Source organism: Pipistrellus kuhlii, unplaced genomic scaffold (genome assembly GCF_014108245.1).
Source record: "Pipistrellus kuhlii isolate mPipKuh1 unplaced genomic scaffold, mPipKuh1.p scaffold_m20_p_11, whole genome shotgun sequence".
Classification (NCBI taxonomy): Eukaryota; Metazoa; Chordata; class Mammalia; order Chiroptera; family Vespertilionidae; genus Pipistrellus; species Pipistrellus kuhlii.
Window position 1 is genome coordinate 19,503,797 of NW_023425416.1, and position 25,306 is coordinate 19,529,102.

Here is a 25,306-nt window from a genome sequence, read left to right on the forward strand (position 1 = left end):
TCTGGCTACCTCCGAGTTCCCGCGGTGGGAAGAGAAACCATCCTGCTGGGCCACCACGGTGGAGCTCTGTTACGATGATGCAGCCAGACCCGATAGAGAGTCAGGCTGAATCCCACCCCGCCTAACCCCCCGGGGCCGACTCAGAAAGAGGAGCCAGCACGGGTGATGTAAAGTGTTTCTTTATTTGAACATCATTCCACCTGTACTGAAGCTCAAATCCAGCAGCAGCAGAAGGGGGTCTGGACCGAAATAAGTGTTACCAAGTGGAACAATGAACAGTGAGGACACATTCAGACAAAACTTACTAATGGGGCGTAGACAACACCAAGCTATCCTAACGTCACACGGCACAGGCCCTCTGAGGTCTGCCGGTCAGAGCTCCGGGAAGGACTGTGGCTCCCTTGTTCCTTTCTCAGGAAACTGCAGTCCCCCCCAAAGGCTAGCCCTGAGCCTGGCAGGGGCCTGTGGAAGTGTCTTGTGCTGGGGACCTCCCAGCGTCTCCAGAGAGAGGGTCTCCCTTTCTCAGCCCACACTGGAAGCCGGAGAAGGGGGACTCCCCTGGGTCCAGGCAGGAAATCTCAAAAGTCCAAGGAATTTCCCCTACAGCCTTGTCTATAGGCTCCCAATGTCGCGGCTGTTCCGGGTGTGACAAGGATCTCGATTCTACCGTGGTCCTCATGCCCTCAGGAAATCAATGTTTTCCTCCAGGGGTACTGGTCCCCAAAGAGGGAAGCTTTCACAGCCCAGGGACCCAGAAGGATCTGACCAACCAGCACTCTGAACCACATGGAGGTTGTGGCCACATTGGCCTATCCTGACAGAGTCCCCCCAGCTCAGGGCAGAGAAAGCTGGGGGGGTGGGGGAGATGGCCAGGCCCTCTGACCCAGTCACAATGGGGAGGAGCTCCTCAGAGAGCTGCTCGAAGCTCAGCTGTCAGGGGCCCAGAGAGACAGCCGTCTCTGCTCCCACCTCCTCCCCGAGGCCCGCGTGCCCTGGCCATTCCGGCTTCCTCGCTCCGGAGCCCTCTGGCCGCACCTGGGCTTCCCTGGGGCCCTGGCTAAAGCACCTGTGACCCCTCTGCTCCCACCTCTGGGGAAGCCTCAGGGACAGGGCTGTGGTTTGGTCCCCACTCCGACCTCTTTCCCTTCCCTGTGTTCCTTTGGTGTTTCCTTCAGCCCACCCAACGCGGCTTTCCTAACCCCAAATTCCTCCGCCAGGGCAGCAGCTGGCTGAGCGGAGGGTGTCATGGAAACACTGTCAGACGGTCTCCAAGGAAATGAACCTCCCTCCTCTCTACCACCCATCCGCTCCAGGGGCGCTCACCCGCTCAGAAATCATCTGCTCTGCCCCCTGACGTGCCGGCTGGCCGCCGGGCCGACCTTGGCCTCTGAGGGGGCAGGTTCTAACCTCTCCACAAGGCACATGGGATGGTGGTCCCGGGCACAGTGCACACACAGCAGCAGCTGCTCCCTCTTCCTCAGCATCCTGTGGCCTTCCTCCTCCTCCTCTCCTGTCCCTTCCATTTCTCCCTGCATCCCAGTCTGGTCTCCCACCACTGTCTTGCCAGTGCCTCCTTCCCTAACTCCAATGCCTCTTTCCAGTCCCCTACCCCACCCCACCCCTGCCCCACACCCCCTCAGGCTCTCTGTCCCTCTGGTTCCCCCTTCTGTTCACTCTTCCTCTCCCCTTTCTCCATTTCTGGACCTCTCTGCCCTCCATCCCCCTTGCTCTATCTCTGCCTCTCCTTCTCCCTCTCTCCTGACTCATTCTTTCTCCCACCTCTGTCTTCTCCCCATTCCTAACCACTTGATCCGGACTCTCTCTCTGCAGCCTTCCAACACTGGGTTTTGGTTTGGATCTGCCCCCCTCCCCCACTCTCTCCCTCCCCTCCCACAAGGCTCTCCTCTCCCTTCCCTTCCACCTGGGACCCTGGTGCCCAGCCCCACCTGCAGGCAGCCTGCTGAGGAAGGTGCCAGTGGGGGCTGCAGTGCAGGGTTTGGCAGGAGCAGAAGAGAGGGGCACGGTGCTGGGCAGAGCACTGCGGGAAGGTGTTTGCCCAGGGAGGAGGGAGAGTCAGGACCTGGGGAGCTCCGGGTTTGAGGAATCCTACCAGGATCCAGCATCCGATCCGGGTTGGGTCCAGATGGGGGACTCGGACAGGGGATTCCTCGAGTCTGTCTCGGAAACCCTCCCTCTCAGGTCCCACTCCAATGGAAATGAACACAGGTTGGCAAATACATGGCACTAATGCTTTTCTCCCCTCCTTTGGCTGAGCCAACAGGACAGAATGGTGGGGCCGCAGGCTCCTCTCCAGGGGGCCCTGCAGCCAGAAGCAGGCACGCTGGAGAAAGCCCACATGCCGCCCGGACTCGGCCGAAAGGGGCTGCCTCGCCCCGGCCAGGCGGCCCCCCGCCAGGCGGCCCCCGGCCAGGCCCATGAGGCAGAGGGAAGTCCAGAAACACCTGAAATCTCCCTCAGTTGCTTCTCGCCAAGCAGGAGGGAGATGCCCCCATGGGAGGAGGGGCGAGAGAGGACGCCTCATCTGCCCCCTCCACACACTTACACACACACACACACACACACACACTCACACACTCATACACTCACGCCTCGGCTCCAAGCACTGCCCATCGGGTGGCAGACCCTGGGCATATCGCAAGGCGAGAGGTGGGCCAAGAGGAAAAGAGGTGGGGGCAGGGTTACAAGGCCTGGGGATGGGGACAGGGGGTACCCTGTTCAGAGGTGACCTGCAAGTTCAAGTTATGCAGAAAAGTATCAAAGAGGCAAGACAGTCCCTGCCCTTAGCAAACGCCAGGGTCAGGCAGCACAAGAAGGGGCAGGGGGGTGATACCTCCCCCGATGCCCCACAGGTAGGCCCCTCCCCAACCTCCAACCCTAACAACAGGGCAAAGGGTCTGTGCTGTACAAAACGAGCTGGGGCTGAGGGTCCAGTCAGCGGCAGGACGTCCCAGCAGCGAAGCCAGACCCACCCCGGGCACAGCCACTCCCGGCCCTGGCTGCCCGGAGTCCCGGCATCTCCTGCCCTCCCTTCTGGGGCCGTGTGTCTTTTCTCAGACGCGGGGCCGGACAGGGCGCCAGGAGACAGGGAGGCCCTGTGCTTTCTCCCTCGGTGCAGCTCAGACTCCTTCAGGAGAGCTGGGAGCAGGCTGGTGACGCCTGGAGCTCTGCAAAGGTGTGATGGAACCATCATGGCCAAAAAGGGAAAGAGTTTGGTTGCCCTGGGGCAGTGTCTTGAATAAGTTTCTACAGGAGGCAGGGACCAGAGGTGGCAAGGATGTGACCAGGCAGTAGCTCCCAGATCGAGTGCCTCCTTCCCCCAAGAGACGGCGGGGCCCCAGGCCAGGTGGGAGAGGAGAGGAGAAGCTCCCGAGGGATGTCCGGCTCCCTTAGGTCGGTGGAGGGAGGGGCAGAGCCAGACCCTCCCAGGGTCTGCAGGGCCTCTCCCCTCCCCCAGGCTGCACCCAGCCTCCACCTCTCTTCAAAGTCTGGAGCTGGCAGGCGGGTAGCAGACGAGACGTCAGTCTGAGATTGGGGTCTTCCCTCAGACCTTGACTGGAGGATGAGAGGGCAAGAGACGGGACACACTGAGGGCAGGTCAGTTCCTGGGCTGTGATCCTGGCCTTCAGGGTCCCTGTGAGTGAGCGACGGGGCAGGGGAGGACTCCCCAGCTGGAGACATCACCCCCTGGCCGCAACACAGAGCTTACTGTAGAGCTCACGAAATCTAAGAGAAAGAGAGAGAGAGAGAGAGAATTGGAGAAAGTCAGAGACCACCAGGGCGTTGGGGCTCCCCTTGGACAATCCTCAGGCAAAACGGGGCAGCGTGGTGAGGTGGGTGCCCAGGCTCTGAAATCCCGCCCGGGCCTCAGACAAGCTGGATGGCCCTGAGCAGGCCAGTGGACCTCACTGAGCCCCAACTTCCTCATCTGCACGACGGCAGAACAGCCTCCTTCCCAAGGTGCTGCTGAGGGTCAGAAAGGCGTACAGAACACCCGCCAAGGACTCTGCGCAGTGTCTGGCACATCCTAAATGCTGGGCGTGGTAGCCATGTATTTTATTGTTCACTTTTGTCCCGGAGATCTTTGGCTTATAACTGAACGGAGAGTCTGTCGTCTCGAGCTCTTCATAAGGGTGGAGATCTCTGATGTCGCTTTTAAGACTGAGCTATCAGGGTGCCTGGTGGGGGAGGGAGGAGAGGACGCTGAGTGGGCCCACCTCACACGATAAAAGGCAGATGGCTGTCTTAGTCATGCACTTCTGGAAGCTGCCACCAGAGGGCAGGCCCTGACTTCATACCAAGGCCACAGAAACCTCAGGATAGCAAGGTATCCTGGAGCCGGAGGCTCAGAGCATAGGTTAGCAGCTAGCAGTCCGGGAAGGGCTGGAAGGGGGACAGGCAATGGGGCAGAGCTGGGTCTCTGGACTTGGACCTGGGTTCAGATTCTGGATCCATCACGTAGGCGGCTTTGAGCAAGTGACTGGACCTCTCGTTTGTAAAATGGCGGTCATGAGGCCCACCTGATGGGGAGTGGGGAGGAGTGGCAACTTTCACAGAGCATAAGCCACACGCCCCTTTGCAGGCATAATCTTCCTCGCAGGACAACCCGTGGTACCGTGAGTATATGTATGTGTACACTATCTTTGGTACGTTTTCATCACACCCATTTTGTGAATGCGGGAAACTGAGGCTCACGGAGGTGAAGTCGCCTCTTAGCTTAGCCTGCTTCCAACGCAGATGAACAGCTTCCACTGTCTAAGGGTCCCACCTCAATGCCAAACTACCTCCCGCCAAATGAGACCGTCTTCCCCACCATTATCCCTGTTTTATAGAGGAGAGATTCCAAGAGATGAATATAATGAATGGAAAGTGCTAAACATAGGCCCAGCTCACGCTAATGGCTCACGGAAGGGTGTGACTGTGAAAATGACCACTATTTCTCACAGCAGGAAACGCACACCCAGACAGATGGGGGTCTGTCTGTCCGCCGTGGCCGCGCAGTGTCTCCCCTGGCCCCGGGGGCAGGGCGGGCCCCTGGGTCAGAAGACCAGCCCTCCCTCGGAGAACCATCTGGCACTGTCATTCCAATGGTAAGTGTGCAATTTAACTTCTGGAAAGGCACCAAGGAGACACTTGTGACTAAGAAGACACAGACAAAAATGGTCCTTGAGCTTTGCCAGTGATAGTAAAAACCTGGAAATCTCACCAAGAGCCCCTTAAAAGGAGAATGGTAAGAAAAGCACAGTTCCTTTATTTCACGTGATGCTAAGCACTGGATACAAAGGGCAAGATGAGTCTCCATGGAATGATATACAGATCTTTACAACATGCTCCAGAGTGGAGCACAGTAATCGAGCTGAGAGAGGGGAGGAGGGTTGTTTAGGATGATACCTGTTCTATGTCATCGTAGCACTTAACGTGACTCTCTGTTTCGTAAAGGGACAGATCAGGTTTGAAGAAAAGTATTGACAACAGTGACAACCCCTAAGGTTCTGGCCTTAAAGTTGTTTCTTTGTTGTGTTTTAATGTTACCTGATATATATATATACACACACACACACATACATATATCTTATATATACATATATCTTATATAATAAAACCCTGATATGCAAATAGACCGAATGGTGGCACGACTGGTGGAATGACCGGTCCCTAGGATGCGCACTGACCACCAGGGAGCAGACGCTCAATGTAAGAGCTGCCCCCTGGTGGTCAGTGCGCTCCCACAGGGGGAGCACGGCTCAGCCAGAAGCCGGGTGTGTGTGTGTGTGTGTGTGTGTGTGTGTGTGTGTGTGTGGTGTTGTTCACGGCTGGAGAGCGCAGTGGCAGTGGCCGCAGTGGCAGTGGCGGGAGCCTCTCCCACCTCTCGGCCAGTGCTAAGGAACAGCGATCAGGCGAGTAGTAAGGGGTGAGGGGTCCCGGACTGCAGAAGGGATCCCAGACTGAGAGGGATCTCTGAATGCTGGCTTAGGCCAATCCCCTAGGGCCTCTAGTATATATATACTAGATGAAATTTAGTTTATGTTTAGCACTTTCCATTCATTATATTCATCTCTTGGAATCTTTCCTCTATAAAACAGGGATAATGGTGGGGAAGACGGTCTCATTTGGCGGGAGGTAGTTTGGCATTGGGGTGGGACCCTTAGACGGAGGAAGCTGTTCATCTATGCTGGAAGCAGGCTGAGCTAAGAGGTGACTTCACCTCCGTGCACTGGGGAGGGGGGTCCCTCAGCCTGACCTGCGCCCTCTCACAGTCCGCAGTCCAGGAGCCCTGGGTGGGGGGGGGGGGGGGCGCACGCGGGGATGTCCGATTGGTGTGGAGGCGAGAGAGGCTCCCACCACCACAACTGTACTCACCAGCTGTGAGCCCAGCTTCTGGCTGAGCAGGCTCCCCCTGTGGGAGCGCACTGACCATCAGGGGGCAGCTCCTGTGTTAAGGTCTGCACCTTGGTGGTCAGTGCATGTCATAGTGACCGGTTGTTCTGCCATTTGGTCGATTTGCATATTAGCCTTTTATTATATAGGATATACATAGATATAGATATAGATATAGATATAGATATAGATATAGATATAGATATATAGATATATAGATATAGATATAGATATATAATTGCAATATACTAGTTATAAAGCACCATTCAAGAACTATAGCTCGCTGAAACCAGTTTGGCTCAGTGGATAGAGCATCAGCCTGCGGACTTAGGGGTCCCAGGTTCGATTCCGGTCAATGGCATGTGCCTTGGTTGCGGGCACATCCCCAGAAGGGGGTGTGCAAGAGGCAGCTGATCGATGGTTCTCTCTCATCGATGTTTCTAACTCTCTATCCCTCTCTCTTCCTCTGTAAAAAAATCAATGAAATATATTTAAAAAAACAAACAAAAAAACTGTAGCTCTACCAATAATGTGTTTACACCTACCTGTCCACATCTGCTCCTGGCTTCCCTCATCCATCCCAAACACACCCTTCTATCATTTATATTTCTCATTTGTTTGTTTGTTTGTTTGTTTTTTAAACTGCTCGTATCACCATAAATAAATGTGTTTAAACTATACATTGCTGAGTGGTGCTTGGTGTTTGAGCTCAATATAAATTTCACTGTGTCATCTTCTGGAACTTTATTCCCCTCCACCCCACCCCCTCCGTGGTATGTCTCCAGTGGGTACCCATTCTGTTACTATAAACTGAGGTTCATTCCTTCCTTTTCAGTTAGGAACTGTTCCGTGACGTGAATATATCACCATCCGTCTGTCCACACTCCTGTCCATGGCCATGTAGGTTGCTTTCAGTCTCTGCTATTTGGAAACAGCTGCCAAGGCCATTCTCACAAGTTTCTCATGGGCTCAGATCTGAGACATAAAGCTGTGTTGTTTCCAAGGCGATCATCCTGTCTGTACCATCCCCAACTCCTGCAGCCCCATCAGCCTTCACGGGCCGCCCGCCCCTGCCCGCCCCTGCCCGCCGGAGGACACAGACGCGTGCACTCGCCTTTGTTGTCGGGCTTGAGCTCCTCCAGAAGCAAGTCGGTTTGCCGGTTGCCCAGCACGAAGGCGAGGAAGGAGAGGATGAGGGCATTGAGGATGCCGATGATGGCCAGGATGTACGCCCAGCGCACCGAGCAGTCCCCCAGCGAGTACTTGCCGGTCTTGGCCCCGCACATGTCCCGGATGGTCTCGGCGTCCCAGCCGTCGGGGAAGATCATGCAGCCCAGCACGAGGCACAGAGCTGAGGGGCGCGAGGCCCAGCCCCGCGGTCAGGAAGAAAGGCAGAAGGGGATGGTTACTCCTCAGAGCCCGGGGACCCCCAGGGGCCCTCCTCACGCCGCCCAGCAACCCAAAGGCCTGCCCCCCAGTTCCTGTGGGTTCCAGAAACGTGTGGGCCTGGAAGGACACCGACTGCCCAGAAGAGCAGGGGCTTTCCGGGACCCATCATGCCCTCTCCCTCCCCCATCGCATCGGCCCCTTCCTGGAAGCATGAGGAAGTAACAAACCACCGTCACCTCCCTTCACCTATGTTTACCCTCTCCCACCTCGGCCATGCTCACCCTCTCCCATCCTCATCACCATCGATTTAGTTAGGTTATTCATTCAACACATAGTTATTGAGTGATATTTTCATTTCCGTCAAGATGCTGGCACCATGTCCTCATTCACACAGTTGGAGCACTGTGCACAGACTGGGGTGAGAACAATGGGGTCTGAGCCTAGGTCTGTGCCTCCCGTTCGCCTGTGTGATGGGAATCAGAGTGAAGACTTACCTCCCAAGGTGGTTTGCTTGTGAGGATTAAAGGAAGTAATACTTGAAAGACACATAGCACAGCGCCAGGCATTCACTCACTCGCGTATCTATGGAAAGCCTGCTCTGTGCCAGGCACTGGACGAGGCACGGGGAGGGTACTTGGACTCTAGCCTCATGAAGCTTGCACGTTAGGTGGGGGGTGAGGGGAGAGAGAGAGCCATTAGAGAAAAGCCCTAAAGGGTTCGAATCGTGGCTCAGCCATTTCCTAGACGTGTGATCTCGAGCCAGCTCTGTCACCTTTGAGCTTCAGTTTCCTCATCTGTGAAATGGGGGTAATGATGGCTCTCAAGTAACCGTAAAGGTTACAACAACAAGCAGCGAATGTGAAGTGCTTGGCACAATGAGTCCTGCATAAATGGTAGCTGTTATTCAAACTAGTCATGATAATAATCACGCAGATAAGGAGGGGCTTGGTTTCAGATGAGGGCAAGACAAAGAAAAAAAAAAGCATTTGGCCCAGCTGGTGTGGCTCAGTGGTTAAGCACTGACCTAAAAACTAGGAGGTCACAGTTAGATTCCAAGTCAGGGCATGTGCCCTGGTTGCAGGATTGATCCCCAGTGAGGGGCATGCAGGAGGCAACTGATCACTGATTCTCATCATTGATGTTCCTATCACTCTCTGCCTTCCTCTTTGGGGAAAAAAAAAAGCATTTGAATCAAAATGGGCCCCTGCTGATACCTTGCTGGGCACCCTTGCCCTCTGTGTTTAGTGACCCACTTGGGTCCATCTCTTGGGCTCCTCCAAGTATTTACCCTATTGAGTGGGACTCAAGGGTGAACCAATCAGCACATTGTATTTCTCTGATAACTGATTGGCTCAGAGAGGGACACATGCCCCATACAACCAATCAGAGCCAACCAGGTTCATTAGGCCCCAGAGGCGGTGTCCTCTGCTCCTCCCTCCCCTTGCAGTGCTGGCTGCCCTGTGACCTGAGACTGTGTGGTTTGATGTTGCCATCTTGGTGTCTGATGGTCCCGCCAGCGACAGGGTTATTACTGTGTCTGAAACCTAAAGGTTCCATGCCAGCCAACTGAGTGCTTAACCTGGCTTTTTAAATTATTATTATTATTATTATTATTATTATATTATTATTATTGATTTCAGAGAGGAAGGAGAAGGAGAGAGACAGAAATATCAGTGATGAGAGAGAATCAGATTGGCTGCCTCCTGCACGCCCCCTACTGGGGATCGGACTCACAACCCGGGCATGTGCCTTTGACCAGAATGGACCCCAAGACCCTTCAGCCTGCAGGCCGACGCTCTAGCCACTGAGCCAAACCGGCCAGGGCCTTAGCCTGGGTTTTAGAGGACAGCAATGACAAAGTGGGGGTGAGGGTCAGCTCTACCCACTGTCCAGCTAGTTTGGGAAGGGGGCCCTACGCTTTGCCAACCTTCCTCCTGAGAACCCAGACTCCTGCCTGACAGTGAGGCGGGGGCCCTCCTCCCTTCCTCCCCCCTTTCTCCGCTGGCCTCCTCTGGCCTCACCCCCGGCCCTCCCTGTGACAGGTAGTGTCCCCCCGCCCCTAGGTGGTGTCCCTTGCTGATGCCGAGTTCCTGCACAGCTCGGGGACCACACACACCCAGCAGGCTTCCTCCCTCTGCCATGCCCCCTCCTGGGACAGGCGCTCTGATGGAAAGGCGGGCCACCTCAGTGCTGGGAACAGACTTCCTGCCAAGGGGGATGGCAAATGCAAGATGCCCTGCGGCAGGAAGGAGCTGGGCGAGTTAAGGAATTCAACAAGTTTGGAGGCACCGGTTGGGCCCTCAAACGGAGAGGAAGGCTGGTGGGTGACGGGGAGAATCGGTGCTGGAGATGTAGCCAGCGGAGCTGTGGGCATGCAAATCCCCGGGACTGGGCACAACGGGAACCTGAATAGGAGGCTCAGGCCTGAGCCCCGGGGTGCTCCAGCATCCACTGGGTGGCAAAAAGGAGGAGCCTACGGAGGAGGCTGGACGCGTCTCCCTAAATGTCCCTGACACTTTGCAAAAGGGAGGAGAATCGACCTTCATTCAGGTGGGGAGAGGAGAGAAAAGGAGCGGACTCACGCAGCCCTTGGGTGCCTCCCACTATCCACCTCCCCCCCCCCGCCCCCCCCTTCACCTCCCCCCCCAGCAGGAGGCAGGGATGGGAAAGAGCCTGGGGGGAGGACAAACCCAGGGAGCCCCTCCTCCTCCTCTCCAGCCCTCCCCTCGGGGGTTCGGTGTTTCCTCTCCCGCGGGGAGCATTCCTCGTCTCCATGGAAACCGCTCCAGCATCCAGAGCTCCCAGCCGCGCTGCTCCAGCCCGGGCCTTCGGGTCCAAGAACCTGCAATCCCGAGCTCAGCCCTCAAAGAGGTTTTCTTCCAGCCTCTGTCTCTCTGCTTCGCCATTTACCGCCTCTCTCTGTCTCTGTCTCTCTCTAATCGCATGCCCATTCCCTTCTTTCTCCACCCTTCTCATCCCTCATCTTTCTCTTCATATCCCCCTCTTAGCTAGTCTGTATGGTGCTCAAGTCTCAGTCTCCACTCGACCTTTGACCCTGGCTCTTCCCTCTTCGGTTTAGATCTCTCGGCATTTCACATTCACTCACCACTCCTCCTCCCCCTCTTCTCTTCCTTTCCTGGCTTCTCCTCCTTCCCTGTATCTGTCTCTTGGCCCTTTCCTTTCTCTGGCTCTCCCTTTGCACACTCCACATAGAAACCCTGAGCGCCAGGCCCTGTGCAGGGGCTGGGGACGCTGGCAGGCATGGGTTCTGACCTCGGGAGCAGAGCTGCCTGGGGAGGAATAGACCCAAGTCCACACACACCGCGTGGAAGGAAACACGAAGTACTGAGACCCTGAATAACGGCGTGCTCAGAGGAGCTGGCCGCGGAGTGTGTCTCCCCGGGTCTCTCTCTCTCTGCCTCCTTTGCTCTGCAGGGTTTTAGGGGTGGCTCTGTGGCCCCAAACGCTGCTCTGGGGATGGAAGACAACAGAAATCCAGCAAATGGAGGACAGCAAATCAGGTTTCTCTGGACGGCTGGGAAGAGAGGAAAAGACACGAGGGACAGCCTACTACACCAGGAAGAAGAGGCTCAACCATCAGGAGGTGGAATGGCTACAGGCCAGGCAGCCCTCAGCATCCCCATCTGCTGGATGAGGAAAGGGAGGCTGAGGTCTTTGGAGTCCAAGTTCAAATCTCTTGAAAATAATCAGCTGGCTGAAGAGTTGGCCGCTTCAAGCAAGACACATTCACAAGTGCAGGGTGCAGCATTTTTTATGTTTGGCCTGATCATTCTTCATGGCGGGGGACCATCCTGTGCATTGTCGGATATTTCACATCATCCCTGGCATCTACCCACCACATATCAGTGCCACTCCCACTCCCAGTCATGATAAGAATGTCTCTAGCCCAGCTGGTGTGGCTCAGTGGTTGAGTGTAGACCTATGAACCAAGAGATCACAGTTCAATTCCCAGTCAAGGCACATGCTTGGCTTACAGGCTCTGTCTCCCATTGTGAAGTGTGCAGGAGGCAGCCTATCAATGATTCTCTTACCATTGATGTTTCTATCTCTCTCCCACGCCCTTCCTCTCTGAAATGCCTCCAGACACTGCCAAATGTCCCCTGGGGGACAAAATAGTCCCTGCTGAGAACCACTGGTATAGGGGAAGGGGCTTGTCTATCCAATCACCTGACACCCAGGGACTTACTCTGCTCCAAGAAGTCAGTATTATTATATTTTGTGACAAAATTGAGATGAATACTATTAATATTATTATGTTTTACAATTATATTTTTATTGATTCTGGAGAGAGAAGGGGGAGAGGGAGAAAGAGAGAAACATCCATCGGTTGCCTTCTGTATGTGCCCTAACCTAGGACCGAACCCAGCAACCTTTCTCAGCTTTTCCGATGCTAATCTGAGCAGCTGCTCTGTCTCCTCTCTCCAAGCCTCCCTAACTGGCTCCTCCTCCACCTGCCCCTTACGTGTTGGTGTTTCTAGGGTGTCTCCTCTTCTGCCTCCCTCCACACATTCACCCCCACTCACTCCTGAGGTGCTGCCTCACAGCTCCGTCTCCCGCTGAGACCTCTCCTCAGCTCCAGACCCGAATGTGCAATTGCTTGTCAGACCTTTCCTCTTGCACCTCCCAGAGAAACCTCAGACTCACCGTCTCCCAACGGACCCGATCTTCCTACCGTGTCCTTAGGGAATGCCACTGCAGAGAGCCAACCTTCCAAGAAGAAAACCAGGATCATCTGCAACTCCTGCCTGTCCTCAGCCCAGCACTCCTGCTCGCCCCTCCGTGGGTCCCAATGTTTCCCTTCCTCTACCTCCCCCAGCCTCAGGCCTTGCCGTCTTTACAGATGAAGGAGAAAACATACCATTAACTGACAGAAAAACATATATGAACTAATGGTCTATAGGGAAATAGACATGTGAAAAGTGTATGACCTCGTTCAAAATAAGAATACTACATAACAGCATTTTTTTACCCATCAGGTTGGCAAAAGTAAAATGTTTGATAACACACTTCGTTGGGAAAGATGTGGGAAAACAGGGACTTCCAAGCATTGCTGCTGGGAGTGTAACAACTTCTGTGGAGGACAAAACTGCAAATCCATAGACCATTTAATCCAGCAACTTCATTCTATATGTACATATGTATCAAATTACTTATGTACATAATCCATTGAAGTACTGTAGCAAAATATTCTAAACAAATTAAATACTGATTTTAAAAATGATGATATATCTATACAAAAGTATATTATGTAGCTCTTAAGAAAAAGTAGCTCTTTGTATACTGAAATGAAACCATCTCCAAGGTGTATTGTTCACTTACAAAAGCAAGATGATGTATGCTACCATCTGTGGTAGTTTTATTTTTTTTTTAATGTATTTTTATTGATTTCAGAGAGGAAAGGAGAGGGAGAGAGACATAGAAACATCAATGATGAGAGAGAATCATTGATTGGCTGCCATCAGCACGCCCCACTCTGGGGATGGAGCCCACAACCCAGGCATATGCCCTGACCAGGAACTAAACCATGACCTCCTGCTTCACAGATTGATGCTCAATCACTGAGCCACACCAACTGGGCGGGGTCACAGGTTTTATTCCCAGAGGCATGTACCTTGGTTGCAGGTTCAATCCCCAGCCTCGATCAGGGCAAGTGGCAAAGGCAGTCAATTGATGAATCTCTCTCACATTGATGTCTCTCGCTCTCTCTTTCTCTCTCTCTCTCTCTCTCTCTCTCTCTCTCTCTCTTTCTCTCTCTCTCTCTTTCTCTCTCTCTTTCCCCTACCTTTCCTCCCACCCATTCTCTCTAAAAATAAATGGGAAAAATATCCTTGGGTGAGATTAACAAAAATAAGTAAATAAATAAAAATTTAAAAATAAAATCAATAAAAACATATCTTCGGGTGAGGATTAAACAAAAAAAGAACTAAACAAAATGGAAACAAGAAATCTACTGGATGCAGAGATCAAAATAAGGAAACTTAATGAACTTAGGAGTAGAGTAGAAAACTTAGAGAGAGCTTCAACAGCATAAAACAAAAAAGAAAACCATAAAAGAACCACTCAGAAAACAAGAATACACTAACTGAAATAAAGAATAATTTCTAGGAATCAACAGCAGAGTAGATGAAGCAGAGAATCAAATCAGTGATTCAGAAGTTAAGGAAGCAGAAAACACCCCATCAGAATAACAGAAAAAGAAAAAAGAATCCAAAAATGAGGATAGTGTAAGAAGTCTCTGGAGCCCTGGCCGGGTTGCTCCAATATATCAAGGTTGACAGTTTGATCACCAGTCAGAGCACATACAAGAAGCAGCCAACTAATGCATCAACAAGTGGAACAACAATCAATGTTTCTCTCTCAAAAAAAATTAAAAAAAAAAAAGAAGTCTCTGGGACAACTTCAAGCATACCAGCATTTGCATCATGGTGGTGCTGGAAGGAAGAGAGAGCAAGAAATCGAAAACCTATTTTTAAAAAATAATGATGGAGCCCTGGCCAGTGTGGTTCAGTTAGTTGGAGCATGTAAAGGTCACGAGTTTAATTCTTGGTCAGGACACATACCCAGGTTGTGGGTTTTATATCCAGTAATGGTGTGTAGAGAGGCAACTGATCAATGTTTCTCCCTCACACTGATATTTCTATCTCTTTGCCTCTCCCTTTTTCTCTCTGTAAAATCAATATGAACATATTCTCAATATAGGATTAAATAATAATAATAACAATGATGGAAAACTTCCCTAACCTGGTAAAAGAAATAGACATACATTGGGGTTTCGTACGTAGCAGAGCAGCTCCCTCGCTGCAATCTATTGAAAGTCAGCCCTCGACATAAGGGTTTGTAAAAAAAAAAAAAAAAAAAAAAAAAAAAAAAAAAAAAAAAAGAAAAAAAGAAAAAAAAAAAAAAAAAAAAAAAAAAAGAAAAAATAAAAAAATAAAAAAAAAAAAAAAAAAAAAAAAAAAAAAAAAAAAAAAAAAAAAAAAAAAAAGAAAAGCAAAAAAAAAAGAAATAGACATACAAGTCCAAGAAGCACAGAGTCCCAAACAAGATGAACCAATGAACTCAAAGAGTCCCACACCAAGACACATCATAATAAAATGCAAAAGGTTAGAGACAAAGAGAGAATCATAAAAACAGCAAGAGAGCCCTAGCCAGTTTGGCTCAGTGGATAGTGTTGGACTGTGGACTTAAGGATTCTAGGTTCAATTCCAGCCAAGGGCACATGCCCAGGTGGCAGGCTCGATTCCCAGTAGGGGGTGTGCAGGAGGCAGCTAATCAATGATTCTCATCATTGATGTTTCTATCTCTCTCTCCCTTCCTCTTAGTAATCAATAAAAACATATTAAAAAAGGAAAAAATAAAACAGCAAGAGAAAAGCAGTAACTCCCATAAGAATGTCAACTGATTTCTCAAGAGGTATGTTGCAGGCCAGATGGGATTGGCAAGAAATATTCAATGTGATGAAAAGCAAGGACCTACAGTCAAGATCACTCTATCCTGAAAAGTTATCATTTAGAATTGAAGAACACATAAAGAGCTTCCCCGACAAGAAAAAGTTAAAGGAGTTCACCACCACCAAAGCAACATTATATGAAATGTTAAAGGGTTTTATTTAAGAAGAAGAAGAAAAATGAACAATAAAATAGCAATAAGTACATATCGATCAATTGAGTCTACAAATAAAATGACCAAGAACAGACACAGACTCATACAGAGAACTTTTTGTTAATTGCCAGATGGGGGGTGAGGAGGGTGGTGAAGAGACTAAGAAGTACAAATTGGTTGTTGTGGAGTAGTCATGGGGATGTAAATTACAGTATAGGGAATATATAATAGTCAGTAATATTCTGATACCTAGGCTGGGTGCAGGATTTATTGGGATAATCATGTATTAACTTATATAATGTCTAGTCACTGGGGTATACAAAAATATTTTAAAAAGCCGCCTATATCCTCAAATATCCTGGTTTCAGTGACTTAATGTTCTACTTATAGAGAATAATTTCTTAGTCCAACACTGGATTTTCCTTGTGGTTCTACTTTATTTTGTACAGTAAATATGTACAAGTATAGTGGAAAATTTAAAAACACAGAAAAGCAGCAAGAAGGAAAAAATCATTTGTAATTTCCCACTGAAAGTTAAATAATAATAATATTTGTGTATATTTTCTCCCTATATAACTTCTAAAGTAAAATGGGAACATTTTACTTTAAAAAAAAAAAAAAAAAAGATGTACAACATCACTAATTATTAGGGAAATGCAAATCAAAACTACAATGAGATACCACTTCACACCCAGTATGATGGCTATAATAAAAACTTCAGGTAATAGCAAGGATATGAGGAAACAGTGCCCTGCTGGTGGTAATGTACCATGGTGCGGTCACTTTGGAAAACAATGTGGCAGTTTTTCAAAATGATAACTAGCCCTAGCCAGTTTGGCTCAGTGGATAGAGCTTTGGCCCAAGGACTGAAGGGTCCCAGGTTTGATTCCAGTCAAGGACGTGTACCTTGGTTGCAGGCTTGATCCCTGGCTCTGGTCAGGGAACGTGTGGGAGGCAACCAATTGATGTCTCTCTCTCACACATTGATGTTTCTCTCCCTCTGTTTCTCCCATTCCCTTCCACTCTCTTTAAAAATCAATGGGAAAATATCCTCAAGTGAGGATGAACAACAACAACAACAAATGTTAACTATAAAGTGGCCGTTGAGCCACCCATCCCACTCCTAGGTACATACCCAAGAGAAATTAAAACATGTCCATACAAAAACTTGTACACAAATGTTCATAGCAATATTCATAATAGCCAAAAGGTGGAAGCAACCCAACTGATGGCTGAATAAACAAAATGTGATAGATTTACAAAAAGGAATATTAGTCACAAAAAGGAATCAAGTATTGATACATGCTACCACATGAGGAACCTCAAAAACATTACACAAAGTGAAAGATGCCAGTCACAAAGACCATGTATTGTATGATTCTATTGATATGAACTATCCTGAATAGGCTAATATATAGAGACAGAAAGTAGATTAGTTGTTGCTTAGAGGCTGAGCAACGTAATGGAGAAATTGTTTAGGGAGTGATAGCTAAAGGGCATGAATTTATGAAAATCTCCCCAAATTGATTGTGGTGATGGTCGCACAACTCTGTGAATATGCTAAAACCATAACCAAAACAAAAAAAAACACCGAATTACACTCTTATATGGGAGGGAAAGGAGGTGGGAGGAAGGAAAGAAGGGAGAGAGGGAGAGTTAGGGGAGAGGGAGAGAGGAAGGGAGGAAAGAATCCCCCCAATGTGCTTAGCAGTGTTATACACATGAACAAAGACTTAATTGGGATGAGTAAAATCCTGAACCAAACCTGAAACAACCAGAAAAAAATAGGGAGGAATGTGAAGACGTATTCCTAGCTGTAGTGACAGAAGCTTGTCCTGGCTGTTCCTGGCCCAGAGGCCCCCGCTGATTAAGGACACACATCTGGAAGGCTGGGCGATCTCACCAACCAGCCCTGCTGCCACCTCCACCGTCAGTCTCCTCACCTCCCACTCCATCTCACACACTCTCTTCTCTGCTGTGACTCCAGCACCAGGCAGTGCCTGGCACATAGTAGGCACTCAGGATTAAAGGAGCTGTGGTCAGAATCACCCCCCTTCTATGGATAGAGGGTCTCACTTACTGACCATGAACTTGTCTCTTTTCTCTAGGACTCGAGTTTTTTTTTTTTTAATCTGTGAAGTGAAGGAGTTAGACCAGCTGACTGGTAAGACCCTTTCCAGCGGGTAGTTTATGACTTCTCAAGGCCTTGGACCATCAGTCCAAACTCTTCCACCAGAGCATCAAGACTCCTGACCAACTACTTTTCACTCGGACTGTGCCGCAGAAACAGCAATGGCCGTTTACTGGGTGTTTATTGTACACCAGGAACCATACTCAGCATTTTACACCCATCGTTTCATTTATTTCTTTCTACCACCTTTGAGGCAGGTACAATAATAATCTCCATTTTACAGATAAGGACACAGATGCAGTGAGAGAGGAAAACCTGCTTATCCAAGCCCACACAACTGGGAAGTGGCAGATATATTTTACTGTTTTTTTACAGAGAGGAAGGGAGAGAGATAGAGAGCTAGAAACGTCGATGAGAGAGAAACATCGACCAGCTGCCTCTTGCACACCCCCTTCTGGGAACGTGCCCGCAACTAACGTACATGCCTTTGACGGGAATCGAACCTGGGACCTTTCAGTCTGCAGACCAACGCTCTACCACTGAGCCAAACCGGTTTCGGCAAGTTCTCTGTTCTTCAACCACTATCCCACACTGCCTCCTCAGGCCCTCACCAGGCTTCCAACCTGAGTGTCCACTCCAGCCAGCAACCGCCCCTTGGCTAACCTCAGCCCACCCACAGGTAGGCACAGAGCACACGGAGCTCACAGCGGTAACTTGGAACCTGTGTATTCACCCCATGGGATCCAGTTTTAGATCCCTTAGGACTGTGTGAAGTTTCAGCTCCACCTCTCACTAGACGTGTGGCCTCTGGGCAAGTCGCTCTAGCAGGTGAAGGTTAAATGGCATGAGTGTGAAAATGTCCAGCACAGACGCTGGCACATTGTGTGTTCCTGGTAAATGGGAAAGATCAGATCCGGAGGAGCAGAGGGGTCCCGAGAAGCCCTGAAAAGCTGAGCCTTAACTCCATAGAGAGCCACCTGGGGCTTCCAGACCCTCCACTTTGCATTCAACCCTTCTGGCAAATACATCCTCACCATCAATGCTCCTTTATAAATCCCTGGGCTTTCTTTTTTCTTCTTCTTTTTTTTATTTTATTTTATTAAGGTATTATATGTGTAATCTTACCACTGCCCCCCCCCACTTCCATACATGCCCTTACCCCCCAGAGTTTTGCATCCATTGGTTATGCTTATATGCATACATACAAGTCCTTCAGTTGATCTCTCATCTCCCCCATATCTCCCTGCCCTCCCCACTGTAATTTGACAGTATGTTCATCCTTGGGCTTTCGAGTCAGAAAAACTGAATTATAATCCTGGCTCCACCACTTAACCACCTCTTTGAGGCTCAGGGTCCTTTTCTATAAAATATCAATAATTGCCCAGCTGGTGTGCTCAGTGGTTGAGCGTCGAACTATGAACCAGGAGATATTGGTTCGATTCCCAGTCAGGGCACATCCCCGGGTTGCAGGCTCAGTCCCCAGTAGGAGACTGTGCAAGAAGGCAGGAGGCAGTCAATTGATGATTCTCTCTCATCACTGATGTTTCTGTCTTTCTCCCTCTCCCTTCCTCTTTGAGATAAATGAAAAGATATCTTTAAAAAGATATTAATAATGGCACCTATTCCATAGGATTGCTGTGAGGATTAGAAAATATTGATAGTATGCATGTAAATGTTTAGCAAATGGTCAAGCATTTAGTAAAGGCTCAGAAGACATTAACTATTTTTCCTGAAGAATAATAACAGTAATAGCAACTTCAAGCTGCCTACTGAGTAGAGTCCACACTCCTTTTTTTTTTTTTTAAATATATTTGTTATTGATATTTTACAGAGAGGAGGAAGGGAGAGAGATAGAGAGCTAGAAACGTCGATGAGAGAGAAACATCGACCAGCTGTCTCCTGCACATCCCCTACCGGGAATGTGCCTGCAACCAATGTACATGCCCTTGACCGGAATCGAACCTGGGACCCTTCAGTCCGCAGACCGACGCTCTACCACTGAGCCAAACCAGTTTTGGCGAGTCCACACTCCTTGATGCAGTATTGAGAACCTTGCACATTGTAGCCCTATTGCTCCTTCCCGGCCTCTCCTCCCTCCTGCTAGTCCCCTATGTCGATGTCACGCTCCATCCAGATGCGGCTTTCTTACCTCTGTGCCTCTGTCCATGCTCTTCCTCTCCACTAAGAATGCTCTCCCACACCTCACACCTGCCCACACCCTGTCCTGCTTGAGTCTCACCTTCCAAGTAAGCCCATAGCCTCCTCTGTTGCCCTGAGTTTCCACTTTGTCTGCACTTGCCTTACCGAGAGTATCCCTCTTCCAGTGGTCACATTTGACTTCCCTTTGCAGGAACTGACCTTCCTCTACTATCAGTCCATGTGTTCCAGAGATTAATTAAGAGGTGGACACCTGACCAAAGCTGAGTAACAGGTGTTCTCTTTTCAGCATTGATAAGCTTCAAAAGAGAAGCAGACTTCCCCTGGCTTGTATGCCTCCGTGGAATGAAGGGTCCCAGATTCAATTCTGGTCTAGGGTGCATGCCTGGGTTGTGAACTCAATCCCCAGTAAGGGGTATGCAGGAGGCAGCCAATCAATGATACTCACCATTGATGTTTCTATCTCTCTCCCTCTCCATTCCTCTCTGAAACCAATAAAAATATATTTTTTTAAAAAGAGAGAAGTAAGCTTAAAAATTAGCCAACACAGAGGAACAAAGAAATGGAGAGAGACATATTATAATGGCATTATTTGATCCATCTGAGACACATATTATAATGGCATTATTTGTGTTTGTTTTTTCTTTTGTTTTTTGTTTTTATAATGGCATTATTTGATCCATCCATGACTGAAGCCAGATACTCTTTTTTTAAAAAAAAATATTTTATTAATATTTTACAGAGGGGAAGAGAGAGGGAATAGAGAGAAACATCGATGAGAGAGAATCATTGATCAGCTGCCTCTTGCACACCCCCTACCGGGGATGTACCCGCAAGCAAGGTACATGCCCCTGCCCGGAATCGAACCCGGGACCTTTCAGTCCATAGGCCGACGCTCTCTCCACCGAGCCAAACCGGTTTTGGCTGAAGCCAGATACTCTTGACTTTTAAGTTACATGAGTCAAAAACACTACCCTCTTTATTACTTAATATTTTTTAATATTTTATTTTATTTTTAGAGAGGAAGGAAGGGAAGGAAAGAAACATCTAAGTGAGAGCTTGAGTCTCCAACCTAGGCATGTGTCGAACTTTCAACCTTCTGGTACACAGGATCATGCTCCAAACAACTGAGCCACACTGTTCAGGGATACTCTCTTTATTTCATTTTTATTTATTTAAGCCAGTTTGAGTTGGGTTTCTGTCACTTGCTAGTGAAAGACCGCTGACCAATGTAGTGATCTAACTAGATGGTAAGCTTAAGAGAAGGAATTGCATTTTATAGCCTTATAAAATGCTCTTAAACCCTTGGAGACAGGAATGATCTCAGTATCACAACTCATTGCATAAGGATGATCACAAAGCAGGTAAGGAATCAACTCAGAAATCTAAGCAAAATGAAATCAACTGCTCAACTCTGATAACAGCCCTCAGGGTGGGACAGTAACACAAGGGAAAGAGCACTGGGCTAGGAGTTGAGACTAATTTACTCACTTACTGGCTGAGTGACTTTGGGAAAGACCATAATTTCTCTAGGCTCAGTCTCTTCTCTCTAAAATGGGGGCAGGTTCTTTTCCAGCTGGAACCATGGAGGGTGCAGAAGAGAAGAAGAAGAAGGTTCCTGCTGTGCCAGAAACCCTCAAGAAAAAGCGAAGGAATTTTGCAGAGCTGAAGATCAAGCACCTGAGAAAGAAATTTGCCCAGAAGATGCTTGGAAAGGCAAGAAGGAAGCTCGTCTATGAGAAAGCAAAGCACTATCACAAGGAGTACAGGCAGATGTACAGGACGAGATTTGGATGGCTAGGATGGCAAGAAAAGCCGGCAACTTCTACGTACCTGCCGAACCCAAATTGGCATTTGTCATCAGGATCAGAGGTATCAATGGTGTGAGCCGAAAGGTGCTGCAGCTTCTTCGCCTTCGTCAGATCTTCAATGGCACCTTTGTTAAGCTCAACAAGACTTCCATTAACATGCTGAGGATTGTGGAGCCTTACATTGCTTGGAGGTACCCAAATCTGAAGTCGGTAAATGAATTGATCTACAAACGTGGTTATGGCAAAATCAACAAAAAACTAACTGCCCTGACAGATAACTCATTGATTGCTCGATCTCTTGGTAAATATGGCATCATCTGCATGGAAGATCTGATTCATGAGATCTACACTGTTGGAAAGCACTTCAAAGAAGTGAACAACTTCCTGTGGCCCTCCAAGTTATCTTCTCCTCGGGGTGGGATGAAGAAGAAGACCACCCATTTTGTAGAAGGTGGAGATGCTGGGAACAGGGAAGACCAGATCAACAGGCTTATTAGAAGGATGAACTAAGGTATCTTAGTTATCATAACCATAGTTATTTTTGTAATCTGGTCAGTTAATAAACTGAGTTCTTCAAAATTGAAAATAAAATAAAATAAAATAAAATAAAATAAAATAAAATGGAGGCAGGAGGCCCGGCCAGCCTGGCTCAGGGGTTGAGTGTAGACATATGAACCAGGAAGTCACAGTTCGATTCCTGATGAAGGCACATGCCCAGGTTTCAGGTTCGATCTCAGTGTGGGGCATGCAGGAGGCAGCAGATCAGTGATTCCCTCTCATCATTGGACTCACTCTCTCTCTCTCTCTCCCTTTCTGAAATCAATAAAAATATGTTTTAAAATAAAAAATAAATAAATGGGGGCGGGGAAGGTGGTATTTGAAGGAGCTGATCTCTAAGATCCCTGAAATTCTATAATTACACGGGGGTTGTGGAGCAGTTCACCCAGTCCCCAAGATTAAACGCATGTAGATTACAGAGAATTAAGAGGCCAAGAGGTCAGCAACCCATCTGCAAACTCCAAATTAAGGTTGAGGAACTGGGGGTTTCAACTGAACCTATATTCTTTCCAACTTGCCTTTGGAAGAAGAATAGAATTTAAATACACAAAATCATATTCTGGGTACCACTGAGATATATGGAGAGATAGGTCCCATGTCCTACAATTCTCCTTTCTCACTTGCTTAAAAAAAAAAAAAAAAAAAATCTAAGTTGAATGAACTGAAAAAGCCCAGAGGATGTCCATATCTGAATAAGCACTGACTTGTTCAAAGTCGTTCTTTTGGGTGTTTGGGCACTTCTTCCAGCAGCACGGTCCTCCCTGCCTGCATGTGTAGAAAGCCCCTTGGAAAGCAAACCAGTCTCAAGATCTCGCCCTCACTCCTTGGCTTTCACCCCAAGTGACAACTGTCAATTTGATCACCCATCGTATTTTCTACACTTGTCCCTGAGTAACTTCCAGCCATTTCCAAAAAAATCATATTCCTCCTTTAAAGAGGGGAGTTTCCCCTCAATGATGACCTTCAAGAGAATACACCCCATGCACCAAAGATAATTCCCTACAAGGATTTCAGCAGTGGAAAAATCGACGAGTGAGAAAGCACTTCTTCCATGGGACTCTTTTGAAGGGGCCAACACTTGTTGAATGCTGGCCCTGGCTAGGTAGCCACGTTGGTGAGAGTGTCATTCCAATATGCCAAGGTTGCAGGTTTGATCTTCAGTTGGGGCACAGATAACCAATGAATGCATAAAATATGTGAAAGAATAAATTGATGTTTCTCACCCAAATCAAGAAATAATAATAATAAAACACTTGTTAAATGCTCTGAGGTGCTTATTTTGAAAAACTATCTCTGTTGCATGATCATTGTATTTCCCCTTCTCCCTCTCACCCTGGAGGGCTCCAGACTTTTTCCGAGCCGTCATCAGCCCTCCTCCCCCAACTTCTGGCCCCACTTTTCCTAGCCCAACTCTCTTCTCTGCCTGCAATTAGGCAAATGCCCAAGCTGCTGAATCTTCAAAATCTGTCTTCGATCGAAAGGCGGGCAGGCGTGGGGGACTCTAATGGATCCTGAAAATAACTGCCTCAGCAATTTTTATTCCCAAGGGCCCTTCTCCGATTCTTAGGGTAAGATGTCTGTCTTAGCCAAACATTTCAGAGGGTCCTAGGAGTTCATTCCCATTTGGGCATGGCACCAGAACCCTCCTCCCTGCTTTGAGTGAGAGTGGGGAATGGAGACTAGTCCAGGTGCTGCCAACTGCCCACTCTTCAAACACTGAATAGATACGATGGACAGCCTCCTCCTCTAGCTTAGCACAGCACTTTAAAGTTTACGAGACGCTCTTTCATTTGTTCTTGGAATCCTCTCCACTGTCTTATGGATGAGAAAGACTGAACCCCAGAGAAGTAAAGTGAAAGATCCAAGTTGATGATGTCAGGAAGTGAAAGGTCAAAGTCAGATCTCTTGAGTCACCATCCCAAGTTTGTTTGTTTTTTTCCAATACAACAAACATCATTCACACCTAGAGTCGCTCCGCATTCTGGTCATCATTTCCCCTAAAACAGCCAACCAAGTGTCTCCGAGACCCTCAGAGACACTCAACCATAACTCTAACCCATCCATCAACGCAGCCTGCCCATGTCCAACCCCACAGCCCCAAAGACCGATTCCTAAGGCGTCTCTCTCATAAGAATGCTCCCCTCCCTGCTGAGGGACAACCAAAGGTGTGTTTTCAGACAGAGGAGCGGAGTCTGTCTCTGATTCCCCCCAAGAATGGGCCCCAGAAGGAGGGAGCCCCTTCCGCAGCCCCTGCTCCAGGGGGCCCGCCACCCCCGCCCCTCCCTTACCTGCCAGAAGCTGCATCCAGGCACAGATCTTGTAGACCGTGGCGGTGTTGCAGAAGAAGAAGAGCGAGAAGCAGGTGATGCAGCCGAGGATCAGCACCATGGAGAGCAGCACGAAGAAGGCGGCCGCCTTGAAGGCGCCGGACGGGATGGTGCTGAAGTCCGTGAAGGAGCCGCGGCAGGTGAGCTCGCGGCCCGTCAGCCCGCTGCCCACGCAGTAGTGGAAGAGGCCGAAGTAGCCGGGCTTGGGGGTGCTCACGCTGTCGCCCACCCAGTAGGGCTGGATGAAGACCACCACGTTGATGATGGCGAAGCAGATGGTGAAGATGGCCCACAGCACGCCGATGGCCCGCGAATTCCGCATGTAGTGCTCGTGGTAGAGCTTGGAGGCCTCCTGCGAGGGCAGCATGGTGCCCGGGGGCGGGGCCGGCGGCGGCGGCTGGCGGGGGCCGCCGGCCCAGGACCGACCGACCAGGCGGGAGCTGGGGACGCACCGAGAAGCCGCCCTGAGGCCGGGCCTGGGGCGGGGCCGGGGAGCCCCGGGGGCTGCAGCGGGGGAGCTAGCAGGGGGTCAGGAGAGGGCTGGGTGCTCGCTGTCTGTGGGCAGAGATCTCCAATGGGTGACTTAGGAAGGGGCCGTGTGGAAGTTGGGGGGCTGGAGGGAGGGGGCCGTGGTGGTGATAGGGGAGCTGGGATGGGGGGTTAGGAAGTGGTCGCGGGGAGCTGGGGAAGGAGCGTGGGGGCCGGTATTAGGGGAGTGGAGAGGGACCATGCGGAGAGGGCATGGAGGCTGAGGGCTGGGGGCCGGTATTGGGGGATTAGCAGGGGCGGGGGGGGCTATAGAGAGGGGGCTCGGGAGGGAATGGGGGGCTGGTATTGGGGAGAGGAGGTCGGTGTTGGGGGTTTAGCAGGGAGAGGCTATAGAGAGGGGGGGCTCGGGAGGGAAGGGGAGGCTG

General features: G+C 49.6%; 2 protein-coding genes across 3 annotated transcripts; one reads left to right on the forward strand and one right to left on the reverse strand.

Annotated features, from left to right (window-relative positions):
* Positions 1-1,769: 1,769 nt before the first annotated feature.
* LHFPL4 (LHFPL tetraspan subfamily member 4) lies at positions 1,770-25,059 on the reverse strand. Of its 2 annotated transcripts, XR_006741099.1 has the most exons (4): positions 24,354-25,059; positions 7,511-7,747; positions 3,494-3,744; positions 1,770-3,185 (listed from the first exon to the last, which is right to left on the reverse strand). XR_006741099.1 is itself a non-coding variant. In XM_036431038.2 (3 exons), the coding sequence occupies exons 1-3, from the start codon at positions 24,757-24,759 to the stop codon at positions 3,644-3,646; spliced, it is 744 nt and encodes a 247-aa protein (XP_036286931.1). In that variant the 5' UTR covers positions 24,760-25,058; the 3' UTR covers positions 1,770-3,643. The 2 variants fall into 2 exon arrangements, 1 of the variants encoding a protein (XP_036286931.1); XM_036431038.2 differs by having other exon boundaries at positions 1,770-3,744; positions 24,354-25,058.
* Positions 21,260-22,128, forward strand: LOC118715186 (60S ribosomal protein L7-like). Its single transcript, XM_036431039.2, is given in 2 exon segments — positions 21,260-21,476; positions 21,479-22,128. Coding segments are annotated over 2 exon segments (735 nt in total). The 5' UTR covers positions 21,260-21,280; the 3' UTR covers positions 22,018-22,128.
* Positions 25,060-25,306: the final 247 nt, after the last annotated feature.